This window comes from Euleptes europaea, chromosome 17 (genome assembly GCF_029931775.1).
Source record: "Euleptes europaea isolate rEulEur1 chromosome 17, rEulEur1.hap1, whole genome shotgun sequence".
Taxonomy (NCBI): Eukaryota; Metazoa; Chordata; class Lepidosauria; order Squamata; family Sphaerodactylidae; genus Euleptes; species Euleptes europaea.
The window spans coordinates 11,881,626-11,907,494 of record NC_079328.1 but is presented as its reverse complement, the minus strand read 5'-3'; the positions used below and the strand labels follow the sequence as shown (position 1 = coordinate 11,907,494).

At 46.0% G+C, this 25,869-nt stretch overlaps 1 protein-coding gene across 1 annotated transcript in view; it reads left to right on the top strand.

The window, feature by feature from the left end:
* PSD2 (pleckstrin and Sec7 domain containing 2) overlaps positions 1-25,635 on the top strand; it is a 68,010-nt gene extending 42,375 nt beyond the window's left edge. Inside the window, exons 9-14 of the mRNA XM_056862285.1 lie at positions 2,851-3,041; positions 4,012-4,082; positions 7,220-7,377; positions 9,044-9,188; positions 15,458-15,601; positions 25,417-25,635. Coding sequence (XP_056718263.1) covers positions 2,851-3,041; positions 4,012-4,082; positions 7,220-7,377; positions 9,044-9,188; positions 15,458-15,601; positions 25,417-25,635 — 928 coding nt within the window. The remainder of the gene's footprint in view (positions 1-2,850; positions 3,042-4,011; positions 4,083-7,219; positions 7,378-9,043; positions 9,189-15,457; positions 15,602-25,416) is intronic.
* Positions 25,636-25,869: the final 234 nt, after the last annotated feature.

The window sequence follows — 25,869 nt, the reverse complement described above, 5'->3', positions numbered from 1 at the left end:
ATGGCAACCCTACTTCCAACTCTATGATTCTATGAGAATGCGGAAAAGCCCTGCATGAAATTTGCTGATGGCATCTAAGTTTCTGAGGGAATCCATGGCTGGCTAAGAAATAGGAGGAATTCTTCACGAACCGTTTCAACAGTGTCTTGCACACCTATATGTTAAAGGTTTGGAGAAGCGACAGCAATTCTCTTCCGGAGATGTGTCAAAATCTAGTCTTCTCTTCCTAAAGACTGTTTCGCTTCAGAAAAAGTGTCATTTCTATTCTGTTGAAACATTAATTAAACTGCTCCACAGGAGGGAGCCATCCATCTCTCTCCATTTGGTTGCGTGCAAAGCGCACGCTTGGGGAAAGATTATGTAAAGTAGTTCAGAGAAAGTGCATCTGAATATGGGGTGACATAACTAAGTTTACACCAGCATAAGAAAAAGAAATTTTATTTAAAAAACCCAACTAAGGTATATGGGCAATGCATTAACCTTCAACAATTTCTGCCAAATGGTAAGCAGTGTGTGTTTTAACCACAACATGCAGTCCAGTGTGCATGAAAGATGCATTAGGACCAGAGGCTGGGAAGAAGTCGTGCTTCTTGTTTTTGAATCAGCTCTATGGTTGGCCTCAGCTGCTATGCAACAAGCATGGAAAAAGAAAGTTACGGCGTCTCTTCCTAAGCTTCCATTTCAAAGGGAGACGTCCAGCATCTCCTCTTCAGGAAGACTTGTGGTCCTCCAACATCAGTATGCTTCACCTGATGTGCTGTGCCAGTAGCACACAAAGAGGACACACTGATGTGGAAAGGGTGAGACCACCCTAACAGCCCATTCCTGAGCTGGAAGGGTGAAAGCCCACAAGTGCACAAGGCCCCTCGCCGGTGTCTGGGCAGCTTGCGCCGGCGCCCATGTTCCTTGCGCTGCCAAGAGTGGCACGGACACCGGTGTTGGGGTGCTCATGCTGGGCTCCCTGTGCTGCCGTGGTAGCTCGCCCCTGGTACGCCAGCTTGGCTTCCCACCGGCGTCCTGATGGCGCACTCCATGCGCTGTCATCCCAGGAGGGGTTCCCAGGGCGTTCTGGGGGCGGAGCTGCCTTTAGGCGGCTTCCTAACCCCCCTTCAGGTTGGGAATGCCCCCTTTGCTCTTACCTGGAGTTACACCACCTTTTTAGGTGGCATATCCCTGGGGAACCCCATGGAGCAGTTCCACGGGGCTTGCAGGTAAGGGCAAAGTGCCAACTTCAGTGTGGGGGCCCCGAATCCTCCTTTAGAGGTGGTGCGGCGGCGCTGCCTCCAGCCACCGGCTCAGCCCTCTCCCTCAGGAATGGGCTGTTAGTGAGTGTGTGTGTGTGGGGGGGAGTGTTCAACCTCTTAGACCAGCACTCTGGTTGGGCAAACTGCACAAGAGCTCTGTATTGTAGACCAGCATAATAGGCACCCTAGGTTTGTTTCTGAGAGAAAGTGGACTGAGGACAAACTGCCCTGAGAATAGAGGTGTGCTTTTTTTGCGTATCTCAGGATCATGAGATCATGAGATATCAGTGGGGCCATTGCAATACTATTTAAAGGGTTCTTGATACCCTTTTAAAACGGCATTTTAAGATTCTAAATTGTGTTTGTGCTAGACTACATATCAATGTGGTGCAGTGGTTAGAGTATCACACTATGACTGGGAAGACCCAGGTTCAAACTCCCTCACCGAGTTGTTGTGAAAATGCAGTAGAGGAGAGCCTCATTGTGCTCCTAGGAGGAGAGGTAGAACAATAATGTACTAGTCATACGGATTAAGTACTTGGGGCAAAGCTTAGATCCATAGACCTACTCACAGGAATCAATGCAACCAAACTCAGAAATCCAGTACTCCAATACAAGGGTGCAGTCTGTTAACTTTTATGAAGAAATAAGCCCCTTAAAGTCAAATGTGCATAGACTCAGGATACACATAAATATTAAAAACATTCTATACTTCACATCACCCAAGTTATTTTAAGGCCAGCAATATCTCAGGAGGCAAACGAATGAAAGCAAAGCTACCAAACTGGTCTCCTGTGAAGAGAATGGAAGCATCTGGAAAAGTGCTCTTGATTCTCACCCTTTCCATAACCCCATCTTCACTTCATGTTGTGGGTCAGTTTTTCTTGGAATTCTGAGGTTAATTCATTTCATTGTTCCACTGCGCATATATGTATGTGCTGTCAAGTTGCAACCGACTTATAGCAACCCCAGCAAGGGGCTTTCAAGGCAAGTGAGAAGCAAAGGTAGGTTCCCATTGCCTTCCTCTCCAGAGTCTTCCTTGGTGCTCTCCCTCCAAATATTGACCCTCATTAGTTTATGAGATCTGATGAGATTAGACTATACTATACCATTCCACATCCCAATTCTTCCACTACTCCCATGATGAGTTTTTCCACATTCTCATTTTCCTCGCTTGTGTGTTCCTGTTGCTTTTGGGGGGAGGGGGGTTCTTTTCTGCACATATTTACTCCCTCTACTGGTTGATTACATATTATATCGCTTTATGTCCAGCATAAATCTGCAGAGAGATATGATGGGCATAAAGCAATGTAATATCGAATCGACCACTAGAGGGAGCAAAACAGATGTGGAATGGGGGGGGGGAACCCTGAAGCAACGGGAACACAAGCAAGGAGAATGAGAATGCGGAAAAGCCCAATAAATAGTATATGTGGAGGTTAGGTTGTTAATGCTAGCAGTGAGGCTCTCTGCATTGATGCTAAACACACACTCACACACACACACACACACACACACACACACACACAGAGGGAGACAGAAGACATTTTCAAAAACAGATTTCTCACTGCCACTGATTTTTGTTTTATTTTGCTTTCTATCCAAGTGACGAAGATGAACTCAGAAAATCATTGTCAGAACTGGTGGATGATAAATTTGGTGCCAGTGCCAAGAAAGCGCCAAGGATCGTGGATGGCAGCAACCCTTTCCTGGATGTTCCCCAGGCCCAGAACGCTGTCACCTACAAGCACGGCATCCTCACCCGAAAAACCCATGCTGACATGGATGGGAAGAGAAGTAGGTTATTAGTGTGGGGGCAAGGAGAGAAAATATTCTATCGAGTTTGCTTTGAATTTTTTGTGTGGCTGATCCAAACATGGATTTGAGGGGGTGGGGAAGATGTAGGGAGTTAATATTAAATTCAGCCAATTTCTGTTCATGTAGAGATGTCCAATTATTTTGCTCCCCGGAAGGGTATCCCAATGTTGTGTTGTTCTCAGTTTTGAGATACTTTCCACAATACATAAACAATAACAATAGAGGAATTTCACTGGCATAAATCCTTCCTCCACCCTAATATCAGCTGCCAGCCTATCAAACAATCAATCTTTATTAAAAACAGTCATAGACTAGCACAGCTCTTCACAATTTACCATTAAAACCCTTAGTGTTATGCTTTAACCACAGGTTAATACAAATAGCAAAAAAGTTGTTTGGACTCTTTGCAAACGGATGGCCTATCAGATGGAGGTCTAAGCGGAGATCTTGAAAAGGTGTTCCGTAGTATTTTCAACTGATCTGACTCTGCTGAACCCCTAATTTCACTTTATTATAATTGTGTAGGTGGCACAAGAGAGGACGTTTGCTCTTGCCTCTCCATTGGGTTTTCAGCATGAATTTTTAAACAGCCCTGCCCCTTTTTCTGGAATTAAGGCACACCATATTTGGGATCGGGAATGAGGTATGAGGGAGCATGGGATGCCGACTGGCAGTGCCGTCCTAAGCAGAGTTGCATTATTCTAAACCCGCTGGCTTCAGTGGGTGTAATTCTGCTTAGGAGGATGCAGCAAGTTACATTTCCCCTCTGCCCTGATCCCTTTGCATAATTCTTCTCCTAGTTGGGCAGTACCACCATGCCACTGTCACATCTCCCCTATCCCTAGCGTAGCCTTGCATGGAAGGGTATTTCTGTGTGTTTCTCCTGAGATGCATTATTCATCTCCTAGTTGCTCTAGACACATGGTATAGTTACCTCCTTGCTTTTCAGCCCCCAGGGGACGACGAGGATGGAAAAAATTTTACGCTGTGCTGAAAGGAACCATTCTGTATCTGCAAAAGGTAAAGATGGTGAACCACTCTGTTTTCGCGATGCTGCCAGTTCTTCCTCTCTCACAGTGTGTTCTCCTCTTTGTCTAAAACAAGGGTGGGGAACCTTTTTTCCGCTAAGGGCCATTTGGATATTTATAACATCATTCGCGGACCATACAAAAGTATCAACTTAAAAATTAGCCGACCAAGCCCCAAGCAGGCAGCTGCCCCAGATGACACCCCCCTGCATGGGCAAGTGGGCAGGCATCCAACCGGTGGCGCACTCATACACCTGGTGGCACGGGATGGTCTGTTGCACCATTCGGGCGTAGCCGTCCAGCCACAAGCCGGAGTTGCTCCTGCTCCGCATGGTAGGGGCCGGATTCTACAGCTGGCTCCTGCTACCTCCGCCTGCAGGGATGAAATGAGGACACACTGGCTAAGAACTCCCCCCCATGCATTTTGGCTCTGCCCCCTTTAACCCCTCCATTGTCACCACTTCTGCCCCCAGCCCTCTTGTAGTACAGAGGGAATACGTTTCTCCATGGCCCGGGTGGGAAAGGGTTAACACGGTTTCTTGGGCGGTCCTAGCAGCTCCATAGCTAACGACTCTTCAGCAAGGGGGAAAAAAGGTTCCTTTTCTCTGCAAATCAAACTCACATCCACCTTGAATAGAGGCTATTCCTGTCCGCAGGAGGGGGCGGATCACCAGTCTTAGATCCTTCTGAGCTAAAGATCTGCCAGGACCCACGAAGGGCCAGACCAAATGATTTTGCGGGCCTTAAGTGGCTCCCGGGCCTGACTTTCCCCACCCCAGGTCTAAAACAAAGCTTATGAAGAGCAGAGTCTAGGAAATCAGGTAAGAAGAAGAAGAAGAGTTGCCTGCTTTTCTCTACCTTTAAGGAGTCTCAAAGCGGCTTACAATTGCCATCCCTTCCCCCCCCCTCCCTCACAACAGGCACCTTGTGAAGTAGATGGGGCTGAGAGAGTTCGGAGAGAACTGTGACTAGCCCAAGATCACCCAGTAGGCTGCACATAGAGGAGTGGGGAATCGAACCTGGTTCTCCAGATTAGAGTCTGCCACTCTTAACCACTACGCCACACTGGCTCTCAATGCACTGTCTGCAAAGCCTGCTGGGTCAGTGGGCACCAGCTCGCCCTGAGGACAAAAGATCCAGGGCTGGTTCTCGGTCCAAGGCACCCAAGCAACTGCCTGGAGCAGCACAATGAAAGGCAGGGTGGTGCAGTCGTTAGAGTTTCGGAGTAGGATCTGGGAGTTCCAGGTTCAAATCCTTACTCTTCCACACTCACTGTGCAACCTTAGGCTAGTCACACACTCTCAGCCTAACCTACCTCACAGAGGATAAAATGGAGGAGAGGAAGAAGAAGAGGAAGAGTTGGTTTTTATATGCCAACTTTCTCTAACACTTGAGGAAGAATCAACTGGCTTACAATCACTTTCCCTTCCCCTCCCCACAACAGACACTCTGTGAGGTAGGTGGGGCTGAGAGAGCTCTAAGAGAACTGTGACTAGCCCAAGGTCACCGAGCTGGCTTCATGTGTAGGAGTGAGGAAACAAATCCAGTTCACCAGTTTAGCCTCCACTGCTCATGTGGAGGAGTGGGGAATCAAACCCGGTTCTCCAGATCCGAGTCCACCACTCCAAACCACCACTCTTAACCACCATGCTGGGTCCCCACTGTAGCAGGATGCAATCCACTTTGGGTCCCCATTAGGGAGAAAGGCAGGGTATCAATGAAGCAAATAACTAAATGAGGAAGGTGCTGATGTTCTGCAGGGACTTGGCTCACTCCCAGCACGGGAGATGGCTGGCACCGCTTCCTGGACCTGTGCCACTGCAGGCTAGCTCCAAGCCAAGGTTGGCCTTGACCCAGTCAGTGGTGGGTATACCCTGCTCAGAGAACCAAATACCCTGAATCAGCCCTGTAGAATGTCACCAGCTGCATCTGCTGTGATTATGGAGTTTTATGTAGTGGGAAACAGCCGTGAAAGAAGAGCCCTGTGGTGCAGAGTGGTCAGCTGCAGTACTGCAGTCAAAAGCTGTGCTCACAACCTGAGTTCGATCCCGACGGAAGTCGGTTTTAGGTAGCCGGCTCATGGTTGACTCAGCCTTCCATCCTTCCAAGGTTGGTATAACGAGTACCCAGCTTGCCGGGGGTAAAGTGTAGACAGCTGGGGAAAGCATTGCCCAACCACCCTGTAAACATAGTCTGCCTAGTAAACGTTGTGATGTGACATCACCCCATGGGTCAGTAATGATCCTGTGTGTGCCTTTTAACAGCCATGAAATGCAATACATAAAGTTGGATTAAGCATCATCCTAAATCCTGAGAGTCAGCAGGGTGTACTGGTAAAGAGTGGAGGACTCTAATCTAAGCTCTGGGTTGGGAAATCCCTGGAGATTTGGGGATGGAGCCTGGGGAGGGTGGGGTTTGGGGAGCAGAGAAACCCCAGCAGAGCATAATGCCACGCAGCCGACCCTCTGAAGCCGCCCTTTTCTCCAAGGCAACTGATCTTTGTAATCTGAAGAGCAGCTATAATTCCAGGAGATCTCCAGGCTCCACTTGGAGGTTGGCAACCCTACTTGCAGCAACTCCCCCTTGAAAAGAAAAATAAATAAACAGTTGTTCCTTGTTATGCTATTAACTACAAGCTCCAGAGATTTGACACTGGATACCCCTTTAGATGTGCATCCAGGCTGCCCCCAAGTAGCTGGATGTATCTTTTGGAGTGGGCATGCCGTACCGGATTTTGGGGTCACCCCCGCCGACTGCTTCGGGGCTTCCTTTTGATTATGCATGCCTTTTCCGCCCATCAAAGGTCAACTTGCTCTCCCCACGCATTTTGCCCTTGTTTTCCAGATGCTGTTTTAACCAGCATCTGGAAAATGCGAGCAAAACATACGGGGGGAGTGAGGCGACCTCTGATGGTCGGAAAAGGCATGCATAATCAAAAGGAAGCCCCAAAGCAGTTGGCGGGGGTGACCGCGGGGAAACGTCCCTGCATAAAAGGCCATAGAATTGCTTTAATATTTTTAAAGGAAATATTGGCTGAACATCTGCCAGGGAATGTTTAAGAAGCCTAGACAATCCACCCAAACTTAATTCTATCTATGTTACCATTATCCTTGTTGCTCTTCTCCACAGGATGAATATAAACCCGACAAAGATCTCTCTGAAGTCGATCTCAAGAATGCTATCCGTATCCACCATGCCTTAGCCACAAAAGCCTCCGATTACAGCAAAAAATCCAATGTACTGAAGCTGAAGACGGCAGATTGGAGAGTGTTTCTCTTCCAAGCACCGTAAGTAACCCAGCTAGGCGCAAACTGGATTATTATCATTTACCTTTTACCTGTCCAATTGCTGACAGTCTCTGCATTAGGAGAGCACAACAGGTGTGGCATTAAGCGTTTATTACAACCAGGTTATATCCATGTGCATCTTGTAGTGTTTTTAAGAGAAATTCTCTTAACTCCTCTGTGAAATCCAGCAATCTGTTTTCTTTTCCTCTTAGGAATTTGGGGTTTGTTTCTGATCTTGCTTTCTTGCTTTCATCAAGGAGAAGTCTAATGAGAGGAAGGGCAGAAGGGAGGTTCTGCAAATATTTGGGATTTCACTCTTTAGATGCTCAGAGGCAGGCCGTGTCTTCCCATACCTTACCTTTCCTCCTCATATTAAAACTACAAGGGATGAAGTTAGAAAAGAGTGCATTGCTTTCTCTTCAAAGAGAAATTGTCAAAGCGAAAAGAGAAATGAAAGAGAAATCCCACTTTTACAAGAGGAAAAAAAGAGAATAAGAGGAATTAATGGCTGTATCTAAAAAAGTGAATTTCGGAAAAAGAAATTCCTTTCTCTATAACTAAACTAGCATCTTGTCACATGGTATTCTGAATGATGGGATGGAAGAACAGGTCATTAACGGCTGACTGATATGATAATTCTGTATTACGTGCACTCACATGGCACACATCTGTTGCTGAAACTAAGGCTGCAATCCTAAAAGGGGGGGCGTAGCTCCTTAGGAGCCAGCATGACCCCCATGGTGGCATAAGGGCCCATTTAACCTGAGATAAGGGGAACTTATGCAGTTACAGATGGCATCCACACTGGCCCAGGGACGTGACGCAGCAGTGCAGGGCTCGGGAGTGGGCACCGTCTCCGAGTCCACTTGGTCCGAGTCAACCGTCATGCAACATCTGCAGGTGCCCCATCAATGCCTCCGAAAGGCTTACAATGCCTGAATTCAACCCTTATTGTCCTTTCCAAGCATGGTCACCATTCGCCATCTCCTCCAGCATCCCATGAATTCTGTGTACTACTTAGGAGGCAAGTAAAAAACAGTGACAGAGAGGGATGGGACACGGCTTTAAATTAACGTTTCCCAACCTGTTGGTGCTGAACCAAAATTGGGCCATGAAGCCTGTGAAACTGGGTCACAGGCTTCTGCAGTTTTATTGATTTGTGCATGCTCTTTTTTTTTTTTTTAAGTGGGTCACTGTACCAACTAAATCTGGACTTGTGGGTTACCACACCACAAAAGAATGGGACCGCTGCTCTAAACGATGTCTCATAAAAGAGCATTGTGAATGATCAGGATGTTGTGAGGGCATCTCTTAATCCCTATACGTTTTAAATGTAAGAGCAAAACAGCATACTGGTCAGGGGTCTTTACAAAAAGCACAGAGCTGGGTAGTAGATTTCGAAGATGTCTGAACACAGACTCATGTCCTCATTCCTTCACACAGTCAATAGGCAGACACCAATTTCCTCGTCTCAACCTTCAAAAGAGAGCACACTGAGGTGAAAGAGAAACATCTTGAGTGCCTCCTACAAGCTGCCAATTTATCTGTGATACATCTGCCATGATCTTGGCCTTCAGACTGTTTTTAGACATCCCGGCACACTCAGGTTCTCTTTTTCCCTCCCTTGATGCTCCTCCCTTCCTCCAATCCTTCCCCATTTCCACAGGAGCAAAGCAGAGATGCTGTCCTGGATCCTGAGAATCAACCTGGTGGCGGCCATCTTTTCTGCTCCTGCTTTCCCAGCCGCCATCTGCTCCATGAAGAAGTTCTGCCGGCCCCTCTTGCCATCTTCCACAACTAAACTCTGTCAGGTAAAATTGTAATCAGATTTATGTCTGTGTGAGAAGCCAATGAATCTTACATCTTTAAAAGAATCAAGCAACATCTCCTTGATGTAGAATTGCAGAATTTTAACCCAGCTTAAAATATTGTCGAAGGCTTTCACGGTCAGAGTTCATTGGTTCTTGTAGGTTATCCGGGCTGTGTAACCGTGGTCTTGGAATTTTCTTTCCTGACGTTTCGCCAGCAACTGTGGCAGGCATCTTCAGAGTAGTAACACTGAAGGACAGTGTCTCTCAGTGTCAAGGGTGTAGAAAGAGTAATATATAGTCAGAAAGGGGTTGGGTTTGAGCTGAGTATTGTCCTGCAAAAGTATTGTCCTGTGAGTATCAAGATAATGTGCTAATGAGGGTATGGTATGTTAATATGGAACCATTGTATCCTGAAGTGATCTGTTAATGTGTGTAATCCAAAACTAATCTGTATGGCTATTGTTGAATGTTGTCTTTGTCTGGAGGTTTTTCAGGGCAGGAAGCCAAGCCTTATTCATTCTTAAACTCTCCTCTTTTCTGTTAAAGTTGTGCTGATGTTTGTGAATTTCAATGGCTTCTCTGTGCAATCTGACAAAATAGTTGGTAGAATTGTCCAGTCTTTCAGTGTCTTGGAATAAGACCCTGTGTCCTGTTTGTGTCAGTCCATGTTCAGCCACTGCTGATTTCTCAGGTTGGCCAAGTCTGCAGTATCTTTCATGTTCTTTTATCCTTGTTTGTATGCTGCGTTTTGTGGTCCCGATGTAAACTTCTCCACAGCTGCAAGGTATACGATATACTCCTGCAGAGGTGAGGGGGTCTCTTTTGTCTTTTGCTGATCGTAGCATTTGTTGTATTTTCTTGGTGGGTTTAAACACTGTTTGTAGGTTATGTTTTTTCAAAAGTTTCTCCATCCTATCAGTGACTCCTTTAATAAATGGCAAGAATACCTTTCCTATGGGAGACTGTTTTTCTTGAGTTTTCTGATTTTTGTTTGGTTCAATGGCCCTTCTGATTTCATTCTTGGAGTAGCCGTTTGCTAGCAGTGCGTGATTTAGATGGTTAGTTTCTTCCTTGAGAAACTGTGGTTCACAGATCCGTCTTGCACGGTCCATTAATGTTTTGATTATTCCTCTTTTCTGTCGGGGGTGGTGGTTGGAGTTTTTGTGTAAATAGCGATCTGTGTGAGTTGGTTTCCGGTAGACCTTGTGACCTAACTGAAGGTTTGATTTACGGATGACAAGGGTATCAAGAAATGGGAGTTTACCCTCAATTTCCTTTTCCATGGTAAACTGAATGTTTGGATGGATATTATTAAGATGGTTTAGAAAGTCCATTAATTTTTCTTCACCATGGCTCCAAATGGTAAATGTATCATCTACGAACCTGAACCAGACTGTAGGTTTGTAAGGTGCTGATTCTAATCTTGATACTCACAGGACAATACTTTTGCAGGACAATACTCAGCTCAAACCCAACCCCTTTCTGACTATATATTACTCTTTCTACACCCTTGACACTGAGAGACACTGTCCTTCAGTGTTACTACTCTGAAGATGCCTGCCACAGTTGCTGGCGAAACGTCAGGAAAGAAAATTCCAAGACCACGGTTACACAGCCCGGATAACCTACAAGAACCAATTTAACCCAGCTCTTCCCCGCATCTGTTCTCCGGCGGCCCTAGGCCTTAATAATGGATCGGGTAAAATGGCTAGGTATCTAGATAACCTAGAGATACCTTCTCAATGCCGCGCTTTTCTATTAGCTAGGGTTAACGCATTCCCATCTAGGATGCTCTTAGGCCGATACCTTCAGATCCCTAGACATGAACGCCTATGCACATGCGGTTTAAATTTGTTGGATACAATTGACCACATCCTTTTAGATTGCCCCTTCTATGTGACTCTGCGGGATAAACTGCTATTTACTTTGCTCCAGTACAAGAGATACAGGAGTAATGAAGTGAAATGCAAAATTCTCTTGAATGATCATGATCCTAAAATTACGGCTACCGTGGCTGAATTTCTTACAGGAGTTCTTAAAGAACAAGAAAAGTTTTATTAACCCGACTTGTAACTTATATGTATTGCCCTTTGGAGGTATGTTGTTGTTTTTTATCTCTGTCTTTTGGTATGCCAATAAAGGTTAATGAAATGAAATGAAATGAAATGAATGTCTGTGTGAGAGAAAGTGGGGGAGTGTGTGTAACAGGAGCTGGGAACTCATTGCAAGAAGATACTAACTTCCACGAATGCATCAATGTCTTGTAGGGTTACCAACCTCAAGGTGGGGCCTGAAGTTCTCCCAGAATTACAACTGAACTCCAGAACAGTTCCTCTGGAGAAAATGGCTGTGTTGAGGTGTGGACTCTATGGCAATGTAGAAGAAGAGTTTCCGTCTAGACATTAGGAAGAATTTTCTAACAGAGCGGTTCCTCAGTGGAACTGGCTTCCTCGGGAGGTGGTAAGCTCTCCTTCCCTGGAGGTTTTCAAGAAGAGGTTAGATGGCCACCTGTCAGCAATGCTGATTCTATGACCTTAAGCAGATAAGGGCCCTAATCCTGAAAAACTGTTCTACGAACTTGAGAGCCAGCATGGTGTAGTGGTTAAGAGCGGTGGTTTGGAGCAGTGGACACTAATCTGGAAAACCGGGTTTGATTCCCCACTCTTCCACATGAGCGGCGGAGGCTAATCTGGTGAACAGGGTAGGTTTCCCCACTCCTCCACATGGAGCCAGCTGGGTGACCTTGGGCTAGTCACAGCTCTTTTAGAGTTGTCTCAGCCCCACCTACCTCACAGGGTGTCTGTTGTGGGGAGGGGAAGGGAAGGTGATTGTAAGCCGGTTTGATTCTTCCTTAAGTGATAGAGAAAGTTGACAAAAAAAACACCAGTCTTCTTCTTCTTCTTCTACAATGCCATAGAGTCTACTCCTCAAAGCATCCATTTTCTCCAGAGAAACTGATCTCTGTAGTCTGGGGATCGGTTGTAATTCTGGGAGAACTGCACCCCTCCCCTTGAGGTTGTTAACCCTTCTGGCAGCGAATTCAACAATTTTATCACTCTCTGTGTAAAGCAGTATTTCCTTTTGTCCGTCCTGAATCTACTGCCTGTCAGCTTCCTTAGGAGCCCTTGAGTTCTAATGTTTTGGGAGAGGGAGAAAAGTTCTCTTTGTCAACTCTCTCCACCCCGTGCATAATTTATAAACCTCTATCATGTCCCCTCTGAGTCATCTCTTTTCTAAACTGAGGAGTCCCACACTTTTCACCCTTTCCTTATAGGGATGGTACACCAACCCCCTAACCATCTTGGTTGCCCTCTTCTGTACTTTTCCCAGCTCTGTGACGACTTTTTTAAGACACAGTGACCAGAATTCCACACAGTGTTCTAATTGAAGCCACACCATAGATCTATCCAGGGGCATTACAATATCAGCTGTTTTATTTATTTTTGAACTTCTATCCCGCTTTCTATCCTGGACGGAGCCAGGCTCAGAGTCGCTAACATCCATTAAAAACACAAGAAAACAACAGCAAAATATACAAAATGCATACAATTATGATTTAAAACCAACTGTTCTGAAGCTAAAATCAAGTTGGCACTCGTTTATCGGCACTCAGGGCCGCAGCCAGCCCGGGGAAAGCCATCAGGGTCCCCCATTAAAAGCTCAGATTGAGAACAGCCCAATGTCTGAATTACTGGGGTAAATTCTGGAGTGGAGGGCGTTTCCCCACACCAACTTTATTGGATAATTCTCTGAAAGACCCAGACATTTCTCCATGAATGAAGAAAACTTGGAAAGATTGAGCTTAGTGGAACTTGCCCATCTCTACCAAGCCCTTCCCATCTTATCACTGTTCTTCTCTTGTTTTACTATTAACCAGAATTCTGCTGCCAAAACAATTTACTTCTCACCTCAAATCACAGTACTGGCTTCCCCATCCCCTTCTTCCTTTTTCAACTCCATCACCTGGCCTCATCTTCTCTTACTCTCCTTATTTCCCAAATTGTCTGTGCCTGAGAACCGTGTTCCTTGGCCACTACTGTGCTCAGCAGTCTGGCAGCTTCCTGCCCAGTGACATGACTCACTTAGTAGCTTGGGACCCAATGAAATTTCTTCACTTCTTGCTTCCTTTAGTAGATGATGTTCAGCTCATCACAGGATCCCCTTTACAGGGAGAGACCGTTCTTCAGAAATATTACATCTTATTATGAACTGGGAAACCTGCTACTGTTTTAAGCAGCTACACCTATCCTTGAAGTTCTGTGCTTCAATTTTATAGTTATAGAGAATATTTTAGTTTCAAGACAGGAGAGAGCCAGCATGGTGTAGTGGTTAAGAGCAGTGGACTCTAATCTGATGAACCAGCTTTGATTCCCCACTCCTACACATGAAGCCTGCTGGGTGACCTTGGGCTGATCACTGTTCTCTCAAAACTCTCTCAGCCCCACCTACCTCACAAGGTGCCTGTTGTGGAGGGAGAAGGGCAGGTGATTGTAAGCTGCTGTGAAACTCTTTACGGTAGAGAAAAGCAGGGTATAAAAACCAACTCTTTGGCCTGTTAGGCAGGGATGTTCCCCTATAGTCACCCCTGCTGATTGCTTTGGGGCTTCCTTTGGATTATGCATGCCTTTTCTGTCTGTCAGAGCTCGCCTAGCTCTCCCCGCGCATTTTGTCCATGTTTTCCAGATGCTGTTTTTAGCCAGAATCCGGAAAACATAGGCAAAACGTGCGGGGAGAGCTAGGCGACCTCTGACAGGCAGAAAAGGCATGCATAATCCAAAGGAAGCCCCAAAGCAATCAGCAGGGGTGACCCCAGGGAAACATCCCTGCATAAAAGGCCTTCTCCTTCTAGAATAATGTAAAAAAAAAAAATCTAGAACTAACCTTAGCCATAAACTGTATGGCTGCAGAAAGGGGTGGGCTCATAGCTCATTGTAAGCGCTCGAGAAGTATGCAGAAGGTCCCTAATTCAATCCATGGCATCTTCAGTTGAAGAAGGTTTGAGTTCTCACCAAGGGGAAGCATAGCTGTTTTACAAGACATTGGCTGCAATCCTTCAGACACTTTCCAGGATGTATTCGCCATTTCCAGTAGTATTGCTACTGGTTGCAAGGTAGTTCAGTAATTACCTGCTCATTTGGCTGCTGCCAGTAAGCCATTACTTGAAGCCATTACTTGATGACATAGTGTCCTATACAACCCAGTTCTGTAGTTCTGTATCTCAGTGGCAGAAACAGAGTGAAAGAGGCTGGCTTTCTGATAGAGTCGAATCAATGAAGCATGAACACTGAGCCTTCTGAGTTAGGAAATAGCTGTCAGATAGGGCTTCTGACAGCCCCGTCCCCCAAACAAGATGGTTCCCCCGCGAACAAGATGGAGTTCTCCATGCACTCCCCCCCACACTTTGCACACGAACTCCGGCCAGGGATTTACAATTTTATTGGGACCCACCCGTGTAAATCTCCAATCTGATATCGGGTCCCACACACAAAGCCGGGAGCTCAGCCATCTCCTCCACTGATTGCTCTTAAGTGTTTCTGTTTCAATTTAACTTAAGTCGTTACCGGGAGGAAATGACTACATTGTTTCTTTGTTACTGTAACCCAGCCTTGTCTATTGCATTAGCCCTATATATGTATCTACACTTCCCCTACCATGCATTCCAGCCTTGTTCGTCTCCTTACTGAAATCACTGTCTTTCGGAATAAATTTCTGAATCGCTGCTCTGTCTGGATTTGAGTTCTATTGCCTGAAACGCCGTGCATTTGCTGAAGCCTGACAATAGCCCATCCCAAAGGGGGATGATTCGTTTGCTGGAAGTGGCAATTTGTCTAATGGGTGGGAACTTCCCTGGGGCATATGAAAAGGTTTGTCTGAAGCAAGCCTGGTGGCGGAACACCCAAGTCTCCACATTGCTGCTGAAGAAATGCCAAGGCCTCGTTTCCGTTTCCTCCACCAGGCATGCTCTGCCCAAGCCTTTTCAGAAGCCCTCCGGGCACTGTTTCAAACCTCTCCCACCCAAGAAAACTGTCATTTCCTGCTAATAAATTGCTCCTTTATCTAACCCACATTTTACTGATTTATTGGATCATAAGAGAGGTAATCATTTCTCCATGTAATTATGTAAATACACTACAAAAATAATTATAATGACGTTTTCAAAGGCTCCTCTGGCAGCGATATGTCATATTGGCTGCCTTGAGCCATTTTTTTCAGGAGGGTGGGATAGAAATGTTTTAAATAAATAAAAATAAACCTCCCTCTCTCTCCAGGAGGAACAGCTGCAATCTCATGAGAATAAAATGAGGCAGATTGCAGATGAGTTAACTGAGCATAAACTGCATCCGGTAGTGAAAGGCATCAAGTCAAAAGAGGCTGAAGAATATCGTTTGAAAGAGCATTACTTAATATTTGAGGTGAGTCTTCTTCCGTGTTCCAGCTGACAAATTGTTTTGGAGACAAAGAGCGGTATAGGTAAGTCTGCATAGTGTGGTTGAAGCATGCACAGAACAACGCTCACGAGAAGCTGGGAAACTCATCTCAAGATCTTTCCATCGAATGACTTTTCTAAACGGTTGCAGATATTTATGGAACCCTGCCAGCTAGAGTCCAGGTGGTGGATGGAGATCTTCTGGGATTACAACTGATCTCCAGGCGACAGAGATTAGTTCCCCTGGAGAACATGAGCTTTGGAAGATGGACTCTATGGCATTATACCCCATTGAAGTCCCTTCCCAAACCCTGCCCTCATCATGCTCCACCCCCAAAATCTCCAGATATAGAGATCAGTTCACCTGGAGAAAATGGCTGCCTTTGGCAATTGGACTTTATGGCACTGAAGTCCCTCCCCTCCCCAAAATCCCACCCTCCTCAGGCTCCTCTCCAAAAACCTCCCGCTGGTTGTGAGGAGGGACCTGGCAACCCTATCTAAACCTCTGTGCCTCTCCCAAGGCCTGCAGTATCTCTCTTGCAAGAGAAAGGCTCAGTCACCAGTGTGGATGAAATAATTCATATTTTAAACGTAATCTGCATAGGATTGCCCTGTAATTCTCCTGGTTTTCCCCCTGAGTATCTTCAGGCTAGTGGATTGGAACACTGTAAATATAGTTCATATCAGTTTGAGCACCAGGTAACAGGAAAGTCCCCCAGCTGTTGAGAGAAACTCGATTGCTCTCTACATGCAGAGCAGCATTTAGGATTTCATGACTTGCTATGCGATGAATGAGCGTGCTCTGTTGCCTGCAACCCAGCTGCTTTTCATAAGGTTTCTATTTACTCAGGTTTCTGACCTGAGTTTTTTCACACCCTTTCAGTTTTGCTGCGTTGTTTTGCTTTGCTCACTTAGCAGCTATTGGTCAGGAGGAAGGAGGGTTGCCAACCCCAGGTGGGGCCTGGATATCTTCTGGAATCATAACTGATCTCCAGGCTACAGAGATCAATTCCCCTGGAGAAAATGGCTGCTTCGGAGGATGGGCTGTATGGCATTAAACCACACTAATGCCACTCTCCTGCCCAGGCTCCAGTCCCAAATCTCCAAGAATTTCCCACCCCTGTGAGTAAGGCTGCCTCCCTCCCTGACTGTTCCGCTCACCAGTTAATGTCTTCATATCAAGCCCAGCTGCCTCTATCCTGATCCTAAACCACAGTCCTGAATTATAAATCTGTCTGTCACACTTTTATTCCTTCTGCCCTTCCTTCACCCTCAGGGCAGTGTATAGACCTTCACATTTGATGCGCCGGATTTCTGTAACGCAGTGGCAAAGTAATCAGTACAGACTGATGCTCTGTCTTCTGTGCCTCTGGTATGGCTCCTAAATATTCAGTTAATTTCGAAGTAAAACTGCATATTTTGTAGCGCAAAAAAACAGCCACCTCAATGGAGACAGAGGGAAGCCGCAACACAGAGAAAGTGAAAGAGAGCGCTGACTGCAGTTGTCATCAGTGGTTCTCAATAACTCATGCAACACCCATGACTGAAAACCTGCACCAGCTCCCGTTTGTCGCATTCTACCAGTGCAATCCTAAATGCACTTTCCTGGGAGAAAGCCCCATTGCATGACATAGCACTTACTTTTGAGTAGACCTGCTTAGGATTGCTCCCCAGGTTTCTCATATTGTCACAATATCCTGTCAAAATCTTTCTGAGTCATCTTATACTTTCCCCAAGACCGGACTCCTGTTTAATTTCATTCATTCGTTATAGCAATTGTAAAGTCAGGGCAAAAGGCGAAAACTACCAGTCATAAAAACGATTTATTGACAAGTTGATTCACAATGGCAGTAACTCTAGTGACTTTTAATACAATACCATACGACATGACACAACCCCGCACAACATACAACACTTTTTTTTTTGCCATCAAGTCACATATGACTTATGGTGACCCAGTAGGGTTTTCAAGGCAAGAGACGTTCAGAGGTGGTTTGCCATGGCCTACCTCTGCGTCGTGACCTTGGTACTCCTTGGAGGTCTCCCATCCAAATATTAGCCAGAGTCAGGGCTGAGTGTGTGTGACTGGCCCAAGGTCACCCAGCAAGTTTCCATGGCCCAAATGGGGATTTGAACCTGGGTTTCCCAGGTCCTAGACTGACACCTTAACCACACCCCACACACAACATGAAACACAACATCATGATGAGAAAATTACAAATTTTAACTGGGTTTGAAGAAGGGATCCAAATCACTACTAACAACTGGAGTAGAAACTCTTTATTGATTGATTGTGATCAAGGGAAGCATCTATTCCTAAGACAGTTCAAGATGCTGACAACTTTGCAGACAAAAGCATAAGCATATATAGGCAAACTGACGTTAGGCTCTTGCAGAACTTTTACACCAATGACACCATGATAACTCAATACTGCACCAAATTGTAACCAATAGAAAAGCAATCTATGCTTCCTTCTTACCATACTTTTAAGGATATTACTACCTTATCTATCTCACTCTACTAGCGTAAGAAGAATTGCTGACTACTATGTTTAAGGAAATAGGATATGTGTTAAAGGTTAGTTTGCCCTATGAGGCGAGTAATGCAGACGTTTGGGGACTTCAACTGAAAGCACAGATTAACTGTGCTGGACCATCACTGGGTCAAACCTTCCCCTCAGTCCTCTACTTGGCCTTCACTGACATGGCTACACTATGGCTTATTTACAATTCACCGTTTTTCTTTTCAATCACATCAAGCACAACATTCTGTTTTAAATCTAACAGTATTTTTTTTTTTAAAAAAACCTGATTTTCAGACTATTTACTGCAGCATTGATTCCGTAGTACTAATGGGACCCTTCAGTACCTCTCTGTAACTTTGGATGATCCACAGTATAGTCGTCTTTCCAGAAAGGATTGTTGCCTATCTTAACTAGATGATGTCAGAACTTACAGTTCCATTTCATATCTGTTGTTGTCCTGGGTTTTCCCAGACATTTCCCCAATGTTTCTCAAACCTCCTTTGCACTGATATTTCTCTTTGATATGCATCAAAGGTATGTCCCCACCCCCACTTTCTGTTAGGTGTGATCTGCTTCATAAGCTGCTGCCCACCCACCTCCCAGCCCTCTGTGCCATTTTGCACAGGTGCCCAGGGCACAAGAAATTTTTAAATTTAAAATTAAATAGGAGTGAGTAAACACCAGCAGGGAGGGCAAGTAGGTGAGAGACAGTGAGGTGTAGTGGTTAAGAGTGGTGGTTTGGAGTGGTAGACTCTGATCTGGAGAACCGGGTTTGATTCCCAGCTCCTCCACATGAGCGGCGGAGGCTAATCTGGTGAACTGGATTTGTTTCCCCACTCCTACACTCGAAGCCAGCTGGGTGACCTTGGGCTAGTCACAGCTCTCTTAGAGCTCTCTCAGCCCCACCTACCTCACAAGGTGTCTGTTGTGGGGAGAGGAAGGGAAGGTGATGGTAAGCCGGTTTGATTCTTCCTTAAGTGGCAGAGAAAATCGGCATGTAAAAACCAACTCTTCTTCTTCACCCAGCAAAGAAAGTGGCCTGTTTGCTAGAGCGATGGAGGCAGAGCTGTGAAAAACTCCGATTTCCCCAGAGTCAGGGAAGAGGGGCCGCCCGGGCAGTCCCTCTGCCCAATGGAGTCCCATCAAGATTGTTCCCAGCAGAGAGGAAGGGTCTTTTCCAGCTGTGTGTGTGTGTTTGATGTCCTCCCAGGGTGTGGAAGAGGGCTCCCTCATCCTTTCCCAGGTGTGGAAAGGCAGCTCCACCCCTTCCCCCAGTGGGACTTCGTGGGAGAACTGCGGAAAATCTTCACCTGAAATGAGGAAGAGTCCCCAGTCCACAGAACATCTCTGAGCAGGCTAGCTGTGGCAAAAGCCGTCGTCCTTCTTTCAGCAGCCTGTCCAGCAGTCCCCTTCTTTCCTGCCCTGCTCTGTGCAGTGCGGTAGGCCCTCAAAATGTTTCTAGATTGGGGAAGGGGGCAGGACAGCAAAAAATCTGAAACCCTCTCCAGTTGCAGTAGGTCGAAGAAGAAGGAGAGTTGGTTTTTATACCCTGCTTTTCTCTACCTTTAAGGAGTCTCAAACTGGCTTACAATCGCCTTCCCTTCCCCTCCCCACAACAGACACCCTGCGAGGCAGGTGGGGCTGAGAGAGTTCAGAGAGAACTGTGACATGCCCAGGGTCACCCAGCAGGCTTCGTGTGGAGGAGTGGGGAATCCAATCTGGAGATTGTGTGCTGGCATCCTGCCAAGAAGAGATTGCTTTTGTGAATGTATGTGGGCTTACTTCAGAGGAAGCACATTTCACTCAATAGGTCTTAAGGAATCATAAAAGGTAAAGGTCCCCTGTGCAAGCACTAGGTCATTTCTGACCCATGGGGTGACGTCACATCCCGACGTTTCCTAGGCAGACTTTGTTTGCGGGGTGGTTTGCCAGTGTCTTCCCCAGTCATCTTCCCTTTACCCCCAGCAAGCTGGGTACTCATTTGACCGACTTCAGAAGGATGGAAGGCTGAGTCAACCTTGAGCTGGCTACCTGAAACCGACTGCCCTCGGGATCGAACTCAGGTCGTGAGCAGAGCTTGGACTGCAGTACTGCAGCTTACCTCTCTGCGCCACTGGGCTCTTATTAGGAATCATACACAGGATCAGTGCACCAAAGTGGGATAAATTCCAGAGAGAACAAGACTTGCCACAGTTGCTAGGCTGAGGAAGGGGTCCTCCATTGGGGGGGGTGAGGGTAGGGTTGCCAGCTCCGGGTTGCCAGAAGGTCTCCTGCTGTAAGAGGAGATTTGGCAACCCTAGACTGTGTTAACACTAGGGCAGGGGTGGGGAACCTTTCTCCTGCCAAGGGCCATTTGAACATTTATAACATCATTCGGGGGCCATACCAGGTGTAGATCTCCCGGCAGGGGGGGAGAGGCTAGGGTTGCCAGGTCTCCAGCCACCACCTGAAGGTTGGCAACCCCAGGGGAGGCCATGCAGAGAAGGCCTGGAGGGCGCCCCCACTCCCCCTCCCAGGTGGGAGGGCAGCCAGCGGTGGGCCCAAGCAAACAAGGCGCCGGGGGGCGCAGCCCGCAGCCCACCGTCGATAGGCAAGGAAGGGAGGAAAGGGAGGAAGGAAGGAAAACAGAGAAAGAGGAAAGGGGAGGAAGGGAGAAAGAGAGAGAAAGGGAGAGGGGGAGAAAGAAAAGTACAGATACAGACAGACAAAGACATAAAAAGAAGGAGAAAGAGAGGGGAGAAAGGAGAGTGACAGAAAAAGAGGAAGAGAGAAAAGCCCTCCACCCCCCCCCACACACACACACACGCATGCCGGCCCTGCATGACCGAGCCCCAGCCTCCCTGCCTTCCCTCCTCCCCCACCTACACACATAGGGAAGTGTTCCTCCCCCTCCACTCGCTGACCAAGAGCCAACAGTTGGCGAGAGGAGGTCCAAAGGGCACCGCAGTGCCCCTGCAAGCTGCGGCCCCAGGAACACCCTCGGGAAGGGCCGCCCTGTGCCGTGCCTCCGTGGCAGGGCCCCGGACCTCCTGAGGGCCACAAAAATGTCCTCAAGGGCCGCATATGGCCCCCGGGCCTGAGGTTCCCCATCCCTGCACTAGGGGTTAGAAAACGCACAAATCATACAGGAAAGCTTGTCAGGGAGCCAGAATAAGATGCCGCTCCTGTACTGGTGTCTGAGAAATGTCAGGCTCAAATTTATTGCTGGGTCAAGTGTGTAATCAAGTCCCGAAGGATCATGTTTCTGTCAGAAGGTGTTCAAGAGAGAGCTGCCTGTGCTCCAAAATAAAGCAAGGGAGGGAATAGATCCACAGAAAAATGTGGCGCAATTTTACAGTTCTATATTTTGAGGGAAAGGGGTAAGGATGTTTGAGTCTGATATCTCAGGCATTGGAAAAAACCTGTCGTCAGATAATTACTGGAAAAAAGATCTTTTTAAATTGTTTGAGTTCTTTGTTTGCTATAAGCCACCTTGAGCAGCTTCCCTGGTGAGGCACCGTATAAATTCTCCGAATAAATAAAAGAAAACACAGCGATCTCGTGCACTGAATTAAGGCTGGAGCTGATTGTAAGCGACGGGGCCCGTTGTGAAAACCTCTCCATTCATCGCATTTCTTTTCCACCAGATCTGTCAATAACTTGAACCCAGCGTGATTATTAGTTACATGCACATTGACCCAGCAATACTTTTCAACCTTGTCAATCCTTTAAATACTACACACCATCCTCCATATTCTTTCTACCAGGAAAATTTTAATCGTGTCGTATCACTCTGTACCACAGCAATAAAATAATCGGGTGGTGGGGACGGCTGGCCACCGCCAAGGAGCTGCTAAGGGCGAAAGTAAAACGGGCCCTTTGCAGTAAACACACAGAGTCAAGCTCTCCGTAGCTTCATCATGTTTTTATGTTAGCTCGCCTGTAACATCCTCCCGACTGAAATTCTTTGGGGTAGATTTAAGAACATCCCTGTCTGTAATCGGACCTGCCCATGCTTGTAGGACCAACCAGAAACAGTGCCTCATGAGTTGCTTTATTGTGCGTTTTATGTGCCCTTACGGGGAAACCTGCATTGATCCGCTGATGCAGGATATTCCCCGCAAAGGACACAGTGGCTTTCCTCCTGGCTGATCAGTGCCCCTGTATTACAGAGGAGGTAGCAGAGTTTCTATTAGCCGCTATGAGGCTTCGAGGAAACAAGCGTAAACCTGTTTGATTGTTGTCATGACTGATTTATTTCATTTACGTATAACCTGTATTTTATCTGGATACAATTGCTTTTAATTATTGTAACTGTAATCCCTATGCCATACAATTGCTTTTAATTATTGTAACTGTAATCCCTATCCCTATGTCAAGCAAAGAGCATTTAAGGCAGCCCATGCCTGGCAACCAGTTCGCAGCCCCCACTGTCAGCCAGAGCCCAATTCCTGCCACAAGCCACTTGGCAAGAATGCCCTTCTGGCGTTCCGACTGATACATCCCTGGCCCACGCCAGTATCTCCTGGTCCTTTCTGATATGGATGGGCTTCCCCTTCCCTCCCTCGATCATCCCACGGTGGCAGCCGAGATATTCAGCACGCCACATCACCAGCAATTGCTGACAAAGAGAATTCGAATGGTTAGACGATGATAAGCCCACTGCCGCGTTTGGATCATAATCGCCAGTTACTGTACCACACAACACTCAAAAGCAGCTTGCTTTTCATCCAGAGTTCTAAAACGGGTCACAACATAAAATGAAATTCGGTACATACAGAATACGCGACTTGTTTCATAATGCAATGCTAAGAAGAGTCGAACCTATTGAAGTCAACAGGCTGAGACGGGTGTAACTCTCCTTAGGGCTGCACTGCAAGTCTATTTCTAGTCTGAGAACGGATTGTCACTCTGAAAGAAGGCAAACACCTCCAAAGGGTGTTATTTAAGGCTCCACTGAACGATGGGCAATAGGGTCCCTCTTTTCCACCGGCCTGAGGAGGACGGGGTTTGGGGAAGGGAGGGATTTCAATGCCATAGAGTCCAATTGCCAAAGCGGCCATTTTCTCCAGGTGAGCTAATCTCTATTGGCTGGAGATCAGTCATAATAGCAGGAGATCTCCAGCCACCACCTAGTGGCAAGCCTGGGACTGCCCCAGAGCCTTCAGGAATAAAGAAGCTATTCAGTCCCTGAGCTTATCTGACCAAGCTCTGGGAAGTTTCTCATCCCAGCAGACAATGATTATACAAGGGCTTTATTATTTTCTTTTTTCCCCACCCAGTGTTCCTCCCCTTAATCTGATGGCTTATGGTGGGCCCCACACACACAAACACGCACCTGTCTGGTACCCCAGAGCCTTCATGTGAACTGCATTTGCAGATCACGCTTTATGTTCTGTAAGCCGAACTGGTAGTAATAAGGCCAGCAACATTTTAAAGCTTCAAAGATTCAGGTATTTAGAAGTAAATATCCAGAAGCAAAACTTAAGGAGCACTTAAAACAAAACGTAAGTATTCTAAAACAGAAACAGAAGACTAAAGTTACCGTACTTGTAAAAATCTTCCTATCATTTTTCCTATCACTCATTGGTTCCCTTGTAATACTATATGTAGCATTCCTGTATATAATAATTCCTCTTCACTTTATACTTAGCCTAGTGTTTGTTTGTTTATTTCTTTGTTTGTTTGTTTGTTTTTGAGCATATGCTTACTGGCATCCTGTGCTATATCCGCTCTTTAAAAAAAAAAAAACTTTCCCCCAAATTTGATTATTTCAGTTTTCTCCTTCTACATTAAAAAAAACACAATCTTTAAAACATTTTGAAACATCCATTTCTTCTTTTTACTAATTAAATATAAATATGACACCGAAACTAAGCAGAAAGGGGGAAAACAATGTGTGTCTTGGATATAAACTTGTTTTTCAGCTGTTTCTACTGGGCTGAATATGAGTAAGGCTTAAGTTCATTCTCCCCAGGTTTGCCTCCCTTTCTATAGGACTCTAGTTTGGGCTTACACTTCTTTAAAATGTCTTTTTATGCTGCTACAATGCCTTGTATGCTGACGGTTCTGTGTACTCAAACAAAGAAACAAAATGCCTGTTAGGATTTCCCATTTGCCAATTTTATGACTATGGAAAAGGTAACTGATAGGGGGGGTCAAGTATATGAATGAAAACACTTTCAACCATCACCCTTCAGGGTCCCATTCATATCTGGAACTCGGGTTGCCAACCTCCAGGCGGTAGTTGGAGATTTCCTGGGATTACAAGTGATCTCCAGGCAACAGAGATCCGTTCACCTGGAGAAAATGGCCAATTTGGAAGGTGGACTCTATGGCATTATACTCCATTGAAGTTCCTCCCCTCCCCAAACCCTGCCCTCAGGATCCGACCCCAAAATCTCCAGGTATTTCCCAACCCAAAGCTGGCAACTCTATCTGCAACTAAGAAATTGCGGCTGCCAGAGCTCAGTGGGCCCAAACGATATGACAGTTTAGCCTTCCCTGGAGCAAACTTTTTTTTTCTTTTGCACAGATTATGGGTTTTCCTTAAGGCATGAAGACTAATATTATTTATTTATTTATTCATTTATTTATTAAGTTTGTACCCCTCCCTTTTCCAAACAGAGTTGGGCTCAGGGCAGCTTTCAGCATTATACAAATACATAAACAGCAACAAACAGTTAACATTCGACACCAAAAAACAAAATCCAATGATAAATTCCAATATTCAAATCAATCAAATGGCGCTTATTTATCAGTGCAAAGGACCGTGATGGACCTGGGAAAAGACAGCCAGAGGCCACCCCCACCCCCCTTAAAATCTCAATGAGACAAGCAGTAGAAATATACTGGCTATGTGTAACCACAATATGGTTATAGGGTATTAGATAATTAGAATGTTAATATCAGTAGTTTATAGAGAATGCAATAACAAGAGGGGCAGTATAAAGCAGATCTCTGTAAGCAGCAGTTTAATCAATTTTAAATTGGGTTTAAACATTGATAAGATAACAATCAATAGTATATAGGCAGAAATGATAAAGGGTAGTAAGAATATCAATCTGATATTTGAAGCATAATGAATGGCTCTAAATATATGTTCCCTTTGGAAGATACAGTATTCTGTATGAATGGGTATGTATGTGCTTTGTTTCTTATTTTAATAAACATTTTTAGAGACATGCAGTAGAAATACGAGGGGGGAGAGGGGGGACATCCATCATTTACCTCTTTTCTGTTGTTATGATCATTGCTGATGCTCAGGTGCTTCCTTTTGTTTCCACACCCTCTACAGAAAAGCCGCTATGAGACATATATCAACCTCCTGTGCATGAAGATAAGGGCTGGGACAGACGACCTGGAAAAAATCGAAGCCAGTGTCTTCACAATGGAAACGGATGACATTTCCTTGAGGAAGACTTATTCCAGCCCGTCCATAAGCCAAGGACAGTTGCCTGTCATGAGCAAAGGAGAAAAGGATGTTACAGAGCAAGGCACCTCTGGCCACCAATAAGCGCAGGTAGCCAGTAAGTCCTCCTCACCTACAACATATGAGCACAATTATTTCTGAGATGTACCCAGAGTACCTGGCTCAAATACAACAGCAAAAAGAATTCCGAGAAGCTTTAGTTTACACTGATTCTCTCCTGGTGCTTCAGTGTTTCAGGATCGCACTGTCCACATCGGTTATCACTGTAGACATTTCCTCGACAGACGTTCGCCTGAGAGGGCACGCAATAAAAGGCCT